The sequence below is a fragment of the Haliotis asinina genome, chromosome 12 (assembly GCF_037392515.1).
Source record: "Haliotis asinina isolate JCU_RB_2024 chromosome 12, JCU_Hal_asi_v2, whole genome shotgun sequence".
Taxonomy (NCBI): domain Eukaryota; kingdom Metazoa; phylum Mollusca; class Gastropoda; order Lepetellida; family Haliotidae; genus Haliotis; species Haliotis asinina.
Genome location: NC_090291.1, coordinates 30853499 through 30866225, shown reverse-complemented (window position 1 = coordinate 30866225; position 12727 = coordinate 30853499). Strand labels below are relative to the sequence as shown.

General features: G+C 39.9%; 1 protein-coding gene across 1 annotated transcript in view; it reads left to right on the top strand.

Moving 5' to 3' along the window:
- The first annotated feature begins 2322 nt into the window (after positions 1–2322).
- Positions 2323–12727, top strand: part of LOC137258828 (GTP-binding protein Rit1-like) — a 40094-nt gene continuing 29689 nt past the window's right edge. The window contains exon 1 of the mRNA XM_067796521.1: positions 2323–3357. Within this exon, the coding sequence (XP_067652622.1) occupies positions 2835–3357 (523 nt within the window). The 5' untranslated portion in view covers positions 2323–2834. The remainder of the gene's footprint in view (positions 3358–12727) is intronic.

Here is a 12727-nt window from a genome sequence, read left to right as displayed (position 1 = left end):
CATATTTAGACAAGACCTTCGCACTCGCATTCAATTCGTGACGCATTATTTTCATGATTTACAGTATCACATAATGTATGTGATATATGTATTTATACTGAACAGAAATAGAAACGCAAGTTTCGAAAAATCTCATAAAAATAAGTTAAGATCTCTTCTATTTAAAAAGTCGACCAAACTTGCCTTTCTTTTGCTGTTCAGTATTGATGGACACTGGAAGGAACTGCATAACTCATATACTACTTCCGTGTTTGTAGTGTAGCTTCTAGTAAAAGGTTTTATTGACACGAAAACATCAACAAACATCAAATAGATATTTCACTCGAGTGAAATGATCAAATTCATTCTGTCCTTATGACAGTTAGTTGATATGACGTTTAAGTAAGAATTAAACTTAGGTTTTCAGGGTAAGATGAAGAGGATCATATTAATTACATGCACAATGTATACGAGGCTGTTAATTTCAGTTCGCGACCTGGAAATGTTACCTGTTCTGTTGAAACTTTGCTGGGGCAGACGATGAGATAAGCATGTTTTGACAAGATTCAAAAGCTTCAATAGACACCAGGGGTATGTTCTATATAAAACGTTGTGTCTATTACTTCGTCAAACGTGTTGGAAATAGATCCCCCCTTCAACATGATTAAATAGATCGGGTGAACTTGAACATGTACGTCGCTGCTCATAACATCCACCACTGGTTTGTTCCCGACAGGAGTGTATACAAGGCGCTGTCATGCTGCTGCGTGAGAGGTTATACAAGAAAGACATGCACGCACACACACGCACACACACACGCTCACAAACGTAACCACCACCCCCACACACGCGCGCGAGCGCTCATGTGCACACCACGTATCGCTATACACTTAAAGATTACACATATCCAACTTAATATGCATAAGTATGCACAGTGTATATAGCTTGTATCATAGCCACTGGCGTATCCCTTAATACGTATATGTTTACACAGTGGATATACTTTGTACCATAACCACTAGTGTTTTATAAGTATACACAATGTATATATTTTGCATCATAGCCATGAGTCTCACTTAATATGCATAGGAAGACACCAGTGTACATACTTTGTATCATAGCCACTTATGTTTTACTTAATATGTTTAAGTATGCACAGTGTTTATACATTGTATCATAGCCACTTATGTTTTACTTAATATGTTTAAGTATACACAGTGTTTATACATTGTATCATAGCCACTTATGTTTTACTTAATATGTTTAAGTACACACAGTGTATGTACCTTGTATCATAGCCACTAGTGTTTCCCTTAGTGTGTATATGTATACACAGTGTATATGTCTTGTATCATAGCCACAAATGTTCTATTTAAAATGTATAAGTATATAAAGTGTATATACAATGTAAGACAGCTACTGGTGTTTTACTTAATATGTATATGTATACACAGTGTATATGTCTTGTATCACAGCCACAAATGTTTTATGTGATATGTATGATTATACCCAGTGTGTTTAGCTTGTACCATTATTTTACTTAATATGTGTACTATGCACACTGTATATACCTTCTATCATAGTCACAATTGTTGTGTGCACGTCGGTAAAACAATAGCTAGTGTAAACACGATACGCAAACTATTGACTGTAAGCGCCCCAGATGCTGTATACATCCATGTGAAACATTGAGAAATCAATAGTACGTAAATCAATAGTAACTATCCTACATATATATAAAAACACGTGCCAAAAGACACCTATCCCACACACTGCATAACATAAACAGCGAGTCAACAATACCTTTAAAAACGGTACATCACTGTAAGAAACAACAACACTGTTTCCTACATCTATAACCAGCCTACATTATATAACCAACATGTAAACAAGTGCAAACAGGACACAACATGCGCAACTGTATAAACAGCTTGTCTAGATATATTCATCCAAATATGCATCACAATATGCTCTCGAAAATACTCGACTAAATAGAAGTATATCATACTTGTTGAAGGTCATCTGGCTCAAGAATCAATTTATCGATTGGCGTCAATATATTATTTATGGCCCGTGAGACGACCCTTTGTGTCATGGTATTAGGCGGTTAACGAGCCTTTAGTATAGGAGGCATGTTGTTGTACTAATTCCTGAAGCCAGGCCTATTTCTTCCAAAGGTTACACAGGGAGGCCACCTAATGTTCTAGTAAGCATCCACAGAAAACAGGTGGAGATTATGACACACTACAATGAAACGATACGGAAAGACGACAGGTTTACAAATCTTCTTAATTGGGCTCTCAAAAACTGATTAGACATCAAAGGTGTTTCCCCAAGTCCCTTGTGTAAGTGGACCCGTCCCAGCGTTGAGAGAAGCTCCTCTGGCGAGGAATTATCTCCGTGAGCGTGTGCTAGGCTCTACAGCGAGGAAGTTGGGTTACACCTGTGTATCGTTGGATCATTGCTTCGTGTGTTTGCTGGGAAGAGGGTGCTGCCTTGCCAAAGATAGCGGAGTGCTTCGGGATCGAATTTCTACGGCTGATGCGAAGAATTTAGCTGTGTCGTTCACGGGGATCCGGCCATGACGCAGAAACCGCAGTGAAGGAAATGCTGGCTTTTCATTGGAGGAATTGTTGCAGGTCATGTGATTTGTCCGAATCGATGTTGGTACACGGTCGTGGAAGTATGTTGACGAGTCACAGCAACAGTTTGTGTAGTTCGTGTTGTTAATTGCGAATGTTCGTGACCGAGTTCAATAGAGGATGGTAACAGAGCCAAGTGCTTCCTCTCAGTGAAACTTCCCAAGACTTGTACTTGTGACTATTATTCATACATCTTTTTCTGATAACTGTGATATGAGTGACCAGTATCTGTCCGTGGTATCACACGCTGGTACCACGACAAACCCCCACGCCCGGTCATCCTCTTTCAGGAATCGTCCGAGGCCTAAACTGAGTCTTAAGATCGACTCCAGACCTCGATCGGACAGCGTCCCACAAATATATCTATCTGTTGCGGATTCTAACAGCGACATCAGGACAGAACATGTGTACGACGACAGCAACGGTGCACATCAAGGAGGCGGACTCTGCAGAGTCCGATCGTTCAAGAAGACGTCAAAAGGAGTCTTAAACATTGGAGACAAATTCAAAAGTAAAAGTACAAACAGCCTAAAATCTGGTGGCAGTTTCATTAGTCTGCATGACCAGGACAAAAAGCCGTCACGTACGACAAGTGTGACATCGATGGACAGTGGAGCCTCGTCAGCTCCATCTTACTACCGGGTGATGGTTCTCGGGTCTGACGGGGTCGGGAAATCGACGCTTATTAGACAGTTTATGACGTCAGAGAACTTAGGACCATACGAACCGCGAACACGTAAGTAGTTTTACATTGACAGGTTTTAGTTTAGTTCCGGTGACGTATTAACCGTTTCGATTACAAATCACCGTCAATCAATGTCAAAAAACGTCAATGTTTCAATACGTGTTAATCGTAAACCTGTTACGAGCACTGTGTAGCGTGACGTTTGTTTTTGCAAGAGTATATGTTCGACATTTTGATTAGACGAACAGATATTATTTTTTCTAATTAACATTTACAAATTAAACAAAGTGAAAACGCGCGGTAAAAAGACCCACTTTGTAAAGTTTAATGATTATTACGGAAGAATAATGGTATACGAATATTCTTACCTTGTCTTTCATAACATTGATAAAGTGTGTGTTCCTATTGCGCTACTTCCATGTTCCAAATCGAAGCGCTGACATTATTACTCGGGTCATTGTGTACTACAACCTAAGCAGCATGTTAAGGGCTAACGTACCAACGGCCATATGACCATATCATCCCACTGGTTACCCGCTGTGTGCGAACAGGGCAGTTCTGAACAATATTCCCCCAGTCAGTGGATCAGTATGTACTGCACCCGAAGCAGCATGTGAAAGGCTATAAGGTTAATAACAACACGACCTTCTCATCCCACCGGGTACCCATTCACTCATTCACTGCTGGGTGGCCAGTGCAGTTCTGAACAAAATGCCTGCCTAAAGTACGACCATGCATGATACAATGCTTCGTTCTGGGCACCACTGAAGTTCGAAAAACTCACATGAGTACAGTCTCTGAACCCAGTCATCCATCCAAGGACTCTCGACGACCAACGGTACTTAACTTCAATTGATTTATGACCCGTGCTCTTTACACACTGCCGCCTGCCACCCTCATGGGAGGCCCATTTAAATTCCCAAATACTATAACAGCAATATACCTGTGTTGGACATTTTCCTTGCGATCGATGCAGTGCAACAGATGGGGAAAGAGTTAATATTCCCTCACAGATACAACATGTGCTTGTTACATTGTAGACGTAGACCTAGCAATATGCAATAATATCGAACAAGCCAAAGCATGAATTATTTCAAGCCAATGTAATAGGCACAACGCTGACAGGCACTGGAACAATATTGCCGTGACACGCATTGTACATTATTTATCTTCCTGTTAAGCTTACCATCCTTGTGGGATATTCTGTTCCACTATATTTGACTCTGATGACCAGATTTATAAATTTATTTGACAGACCCAGAGTCAGATAAATGGCCGCATTCCCCCACTGACAGTTATATTTCCCAGTGGATTACATACTTGACGAATAGTCATTTTTCAGTTGGCTGAAGATCATTGATTCTTTCGAAAAAAGGCGTAATTCATTTCAAATAACGACGCAACAGTATGCAAAGAAAAGAAACGGGAAATGTTGAATGTGAAGGGTTTCCAATTGATTCACTTTGTATCTACATACATTCGAAATAATATAGTCGCAATAACAATAGAACAATAGAACCGTCATATGTGGAATGTTATTGTGAGAGTCCTGTATTCCAAGGACTGCAAACAAACTACTAGCATACTCAGAGACCTGCTTATTGTTATTCCTATCAGTGTGGCGCCGGATAACTGCTTGTTCATGGGTTGGTGTATTTCCCCGTCTCTAATTGCCCTTGTACTAAACGGTGATAGTTATATGTACGTCGCCAGCAAAGGGAGAAGCATGTTCAGTTGACCATGAAGAACATTCTATCAGTGGACATCTTTATACGGGATTCCAGCCGTTGTCCTGATTAATGTGGAGTACGATCAAAACAACTAGCATGAAAACAAGGAAACAACTCAGACACATACGCACTGTTTCTATCACACAAAACACACCACACATAACTCTCTTTCTCACCTCGCACTCTCTTGTTCTGTCTCTGCATGACTATCTCACTGTTCCTACATGTCTGTCTCTCCTTCTCCCCCCCCCACACACACACACACACAAACACACACATACAAAAAGAAGAGGTCAATAACAATAACATTCCGCAAATGTTGCTGTCACTATCTTTCACCGTCATAGCTCCTATGTTGTTTGTCTCATCTCGGTGTTCCTTCACATCTCTCACTCCCACCTCCCCCACCCCACCCCAACACACTCATACGAACACACATGGTAACAACACCCCTCAAATTCGGTTGCAAGTGCCGCTATAGTTAAGTGTAAGCGGCAATATGCAGACATATGTATTGTTTAAAAAAACGAAAACATTTTAACCCCAAATGTTGCATTAAAACAGACACTATATGTTCGACCTACAAACTACCTTTGCGTTTGTTTTGAAACAGCACCTGATAATATTTTGGAAGCTTATTGTTCGGTGTAAGACACACCTATAAACCATCTACTTATATGCCCATGTGGAATCGGTGCATATCGAAATAGAGTGTTCTCTATACATATGTATAACAGGTATAGGAAGTACACCTTTCTGTCTGTTACATAATACATGTTCAATTACCCAATGTTACGTCCAACTAGCCCCTATCGAGAAACGTACCAACACATTCCAAGCATAGCCAGTGTTCAGCTGTCATTCCAATCAGTGTGGGGCATAGTGCTGTATATCATGCTTATTTCTGTAGAGCGGAAGCGTAAAAAGTCGTAACACAACTTCTTGTACTATACCAATGTACAGAATAACATTACTAACAGAATAAAGGTATATTTAACCTGGATTCTATTTTTTAATATGCACCACCACCCAAATGGGGTTGTATTCACACCTCCACACCCTGGTCTAGACGTGTGTAATATATATTTCTCGCTCAATGACCTTTGCTAAATACCAAGATAACACGGATGCTTGACTATAAATGCTACAATACAATGGAGACTGGACTACAGTACCGAAATAACATGGAGACTGGACTAACAATGAAATAATAACATGGAAGCTAGACTATATATACCATAATAACATGGAGGCTAAACAATAAATACCATAGTAACATGGAATATAGACAAGAAAAACACAACAACATGGAGGCTAGACTATATGTACCATAATAACATGGATGCTAGACTATATGTACCATAACAACATGGAGGCTAGACTACAATACTATAATAACATAGGCGCTAGGCAATAAATACCATAATAACATGGAATCTAGACAAAAATCCCATACTAACATGGAGGCTAGGCTATGAATAACATAACAAAATAGCGGCTAGGCTATAAATATCATTATAACATGGAGACTGGACTAAATATACCATAATAACATGGACATTAGACTATAAATGCCATAACATAATGGTGACTGCGTTAATGCTTAGTCTCTGAATATATCTAATTTTAACAGAAACAAATAATTTCATTTAAATTGAAAAGGAGTTCCATGAGATTGGAAATATGAATGTTTTCAATATCTGTTTAGTTTTCATCCAAAGGATATCCTGCACTTTACCTTTAAATTCGCCTCAAGTATCATGTTGTTTGTTTTGTCAACACTACACTAGCATTCTCGGGTCCCATCACTTTGGTATATAAATGGAAAGGGGTTCAAAGCAGGGATAAACCCAGTCGACTCACTCACTCATGAGATTATAAGCGAGTGTCGTTATGTACTGCGGTGGGGTAGCCTAGTGGTGAAAGTGTCCGCTCGTCATATCGGAAACCCTGGTTCGATTCCCCACATGGATACAACGTGTCAGGCACATTTCAACTGTCCCCTGCCGCGTTACTGCTTTCACATTGCTAAAACTAAAACTGAGATTATGAATGCGATAGATTGATTTTTCCTTCAATCGGAAAAAAACCCAAAATGGTCTGTATGAAGGAACTGAGTCAGTTGCACCAGGTATTCGTTTTTAATCACCCATTGCTAGTATATTTTAGTTGTCGTGTTCCGTTTTGCACCATAAGTCAATGTGTATAGACAGGGAAAAATACTGAGCAAGATGAGTTGTTATATAATGCACAGAAGGAACACGGTTACGCATTGTGTTTCACAATGCGAGAATATCGGTTACCATGGCTGGTGACGTCATATCCAAGCAAGAACCAAGGTTATGCGTATCTCATAATACAGATAAGAATATTTGAAAATCCACTTCCAAATTCCAAGACTTCATTGTGTGGAGAACCTATTCCCGTCTTTCAGAAAATACAAAAACATATCTTGGGTTAAGTTATATTTAAACTGTCAATGAATCAGAAACACCCCATAGAAACAATGTCGTCTGCCAAGTCGGGCTTCCCAAGACGCCAACATCATCCGTTACTCCTGACATGACATTTCGGTGCTAAATTTAGAATCGGGAGTATGCGCTGGCCTTTTTGTGGGATAGGTGAATCAGAGGCTTGTTATATGTTTCTTTGTCTGATGTAACTTCTGTCTCTGTCTTGCACATTCCATTGAGCCTACGCAACATGTTGTATCGATTTGTTCACCTTTGACTCACTGTATGATGCAACTATTGCCAGTATTTCTCTGGTCACGAGGGGGACATAGGTTGATGTACCCTGTATGTTTATTTATGCTTTCTGAGCCCGAAAGGGGAGCATAGAGGGTACATCGACCCATGGGTTCAGAGGGACAAGTGAACAAATTATTTTTCTTACCGAACACTTCAATGTTCATTTTGACCTGTTTGAAGCACGGGTATCAGATAATAAGGAGTATCAGAGTTAGGCAATTACAGCAATACCGAAATAAAAAAAAGCACTGCTAACACGATGTAACAAACGAATTCCCACTGTTTGGCATTCCAAGCAGGTAACATATAAAATTTATACATTTACGTGTGAGGTAGGATAAAAGATTCCCGCAACACCTCCACGCCCTTATTCTCGAACGTTCGTAGCCCTAACAATTCTTAACTTTGATCGTAATCAATGTGTTAAGAATGGGCTTAAGAAGTTCGTAGGGCTACGAACGTTTTGAGAATAGCTAGCCTGATTTTTAGAGATCTAAGACATACTACTAATATATCGGCGAATTTAAATGCGAACCAGGAACCTTTTGAGTATCATCGCGTATGTATCTTCATATTGTGTTGTGACTTGAACAGTATGTCCAGTCCCTCAATAACTTGGTGATTCACTAGTTTTGCTTATTTTTAACACCTTTTAAAATAAAGATAATTATCGAATGAATGGGGGATCTGTCAGTGACAATTTTATGAGGATGCGTTAGGTATTTTTCTTATGTATCATGGTGGTGAATGAACAGGACGAGAACGAATCATAACATAATGGTATGTATGTATGTATGTATGTATGTATGTATGTATGTATGTATGTATGTATGTATGTATGTATGTATGTATGTATGTATGTATGTATGTATGTATGTATGTATGTATGTATGTATGTATGCATGCATGCATGCATGTGTGCGTACGTGCGTGCTTACGCGTGTGTAGACAGACAGGCAGACAGACGAATGGACGGACGGACAGACAGACGAATGGATGGGCGGATGCATGTGTGGATGGATGGATAGATGGATGGAAAGAGGAACTATTATTGCATGTTCAAACATGAGTGTGTGTTAACCGTTTCGCTCACCAAGTACCAAGTAGGGTACATCTTGGTTTCAAGAAATATACAAATGACTGTTGGTCGCACAAATAACGGCGAAATTGATCGAAGAAAACCAGTCTAAGCTGTGTACCAGCCATGGCACCGAGTCAAAACCGTACAAAAACGTACAGATCCGCTTCCACGTCTGTGACAATGTTAATGCCGAGTAGTCACGAATTCGAAGTAAACGAGAGTAGTGTCCCCAGTTGCAGTTATTGACTATCAAGTTGTGGTTAGGGATCGTTCATAACTTGGCTGGGGTGTGTGTGTGTGTGTGTGTGTGTGTGTGTGTGTGTGTGTGTGTGTGTGTGTGTGTATGTGTGTGTGGTGTGTGTGTGTGTGGTGTGTGTGTATGTGTGTGTGGTGTGTGTGTGTGTGTGTGTGTGTGTGGTGTGTGTGTGTGTGGTGTGTGTGTGTGTGTGGTGTGTGTGGTGTGTGTGTGTGGTGTGTGTGTGTATGTGTGTGTGTGTGTGTGTGTGGTGTGTGTGGTGTGTGTGTGTGTGGTGTGTGTGTGTGTGTGTGTGTGTGTGTGGTGTGTGTGGTGTGTGTGTGTGTGTGTGTGTGTGTGTGTGTGTGTGTGAACGTTTGTAATTGATGATAATTTTGATGCAGTTGCATGTACAATGTGAATGCCCCCCAGAACAAAATGGATCACACCACCTTAAAATCATCACTACCCCCACCCATTCCCGCACACTTTCTCATATATACAGATTCAGGTAGGATTTTATCCAATTGTTTTATATGATGAGTCCAAATTGCTGTACGTGATACAGTAAGGTATTGTAAGTGATGCGGATAAACTGTTGTACGTGATACAGTAAGGTATTGTAAGTGATGCGGATAAACTGTTGTACGTGATACAGTAAGGTATTGTAAGTGATGCGGATAAACTGTTGTGCATGATACAGCCAGATAATGTAAGTTGTTGTGAGTGACATATACATTTGATGTCAATGATATCTTCCCTTGATGCCAGTGATATATCCAGCTGATGTCAGTGATATATCCGGCTTATATAAGTGATAGATTCAGCTGATAGAAGTGTCAACGTAATGCCAGGCCAAGACAAACAGCCACACACGCAAACATGTCAATACGTGTTATTCAGTTTGCGCAATAATCTTGAACATGACACAAAATCCCGTTCCACTTAAGATAAGATTCTTTTGGTCAAATCTATAAGTTTATTAAAGTGTTTTTATAACCAGATTGTGTCGACCAGAGTGATTCTGGTATGTTATTGATTATTGGGAAAGAAAAAGCTTGATCAAACTATCCCGAAACGAGTTGTCTTTGTTCATTAAGACATAGTTACCATGCAGTGTTTGTGACAAACATACATTTACCATGCAGTGTTTGTGACAAACATACATTTACCATGCAGTGTGTGTGACAAACATACATTTACCACGCAGTGTTTGTGACAAACATACATTTACCATGCAGTGTTTGTGACAAACTTTTAGTTACCATGCAGTGTTTGTGACAAACATACATTTACCATGCAGTGTTTGTGACAAACATACATTTACCATGCAGTGTTTGTGACAAACTTTTAGTTACCATGCAGTGTTTGTGACAAACATACATTTACCATGCAGTGTTTGTGACAAACATACATTTACCACATTATGTTGTGACAAACAATCACCACGTCATGTTTGTACCACAATTTTCGGCTTTGGTTTTGTAACTATCCATTGTACACACGTCACAGGCAAATCGCTATTGATAAACTTATGAAAGACTTAAATGCTTGATGCAACCTTGTCCAGTGTATGATGTCCACCCCTTTCCTTATTTAAATCGTATATAAACGTATCTATTGCACGGATACAGATGAACGGATGCTTTAGAGTATTCCACATTAGACGTTATGTAGAAGTGACGTTACTCGTGAAGATCCGGGTTAAAATTGATCTTTATCAACCCCTGCTTGTCTGTAGAGGCGACTAACGGTATCGGTGGTCAGGCTCGCTGACTTGGTAGACACATGTCCTCGGTTCTCGGTTGTGCAGATCGATGCTGATATTGTTGGTCACTTGATTGTCAGGTCCAGACACGATTATTCCCAGACCGTTGCTATACAGCTGGAATATTGCTGAGTGCGACATTAAACAACAACCAACCCGAACCAAAAATTAAAAATTAAGTAGATCTTGTATGGGGTCTTATTGATAGTATTTCCAGAGGCTTTGGCCTTTAAACTGTGAACTTTACCCAATCCAAAGGACACAGTTGTACAAATGAAGATCCCTTAGAGGATGTGGGCGGTGGATGTTATACAGCTGCTCATGAAGCTAACCATTATTTACAGACAAACCCCCAGGCTCAGCCTAACGATCCGTATTGTCCACGCCACATACAGGCCAATTGTAGCCACTCAGAACCACGCGACAAACTGACCACTCACTGGACAATGCTCAGACTGACAAGGAAGCAGAAAACACGTTTACCTCTTTCGAAGTAAGTCGACTGAAATCTCTTCTAATGAGGACTTAATCTGGTTATGAACAGGCTTAGATCGATTTCAGGATTGATTACTTTGGCCGCCCCATGACCTTTGACATACATCTGTGAGACGTTGTTTCACACATCGCCGTTTGCTGTCAACCGAACATGTTGGCTTGTTCTATATTGGTCGCATTGACAGGTATCTGAAATACTCTATGTACGTCAGCTGAACGGGAAAACAACACTTGAGGTTTCATTTGACCAAAATACAGATGCTGAAAACGTACGAAGGCTGAAAACAGCCCCAAACACCTCAACACTAACGTCCTAAACACAACTATGCTACATATCAAATACAGTTCAGTTATAACGAACACAAGGGGGCCAATAATTCTACTTCGTATCATCCGTTGTTCGTTATACGCATTTCGACTATAACATGCATCAGTAGCCCTGGACATAGAAATCAAACCGTTTCATAAGATACAGTTGGTACGCATTTCGACTATAACATGCATCAAGAGCCCTGGACATGGAAATACATTCGTTACATCCGATAGTTCGTTATACGCATTTCGACTGAAATATGCATCAGTAGTCCGGGATCCATTTCGTTATATCCGATAATTCGTGATATGTGTATAGACGTAGTTTGCTGAATATCACAATCAAGTAATGACTATTACCCGCATTAAACATGAGGTTCGATCCTTAGATGCATGTAGAAGCTGGTATCCAAGTATACGACAAAATGTACCGATAACAGCGTCTTCTTTATTGTATACACAACGTTTCCGTGTTATTTCTCGGCCCTTCCTCAGGGGTGGACATATTCTTAGACAATAACCAACACTGGACCACCTGTCTTCATTTAGTTTTAACCTTATTAAACCAGATCGTAATCTCGTATACAAATTCTGACTTAACAACTCAGGTAAAACTCTTAGGTATATAATTAGGGTGATATTGACTTTAATCCCAAGGGATGCAAATTGTAAAGCCTCAGACCAATAAACATACGAACGCACGCAAACACACATAAACACGCACAGAGCTTTCAATTAATCGTTTATTTTGCTTATCTATCCTGTGACGTAACATTAAACTGACTCAAAACCTAAATCACCATTTTGGAATAGTTAATAGAACCATCCAAAATAGTTCTGATCGTGTTCTATTAATTGACATCATTGATTTAAATGTGTGTATGGTCGATCGAAAGGTATAACACGACTGTGCGTTAATGAAATTGTTATTGAGCGAGATGCATTTGTACAATATCGAACGTCGGATTTATTGATTTTAGTATTGGGTTTTATCACTAATGTCCTTGCGACAAGGCGACAGCTGTTAGGAAATCTATAGCAAATAGAAGA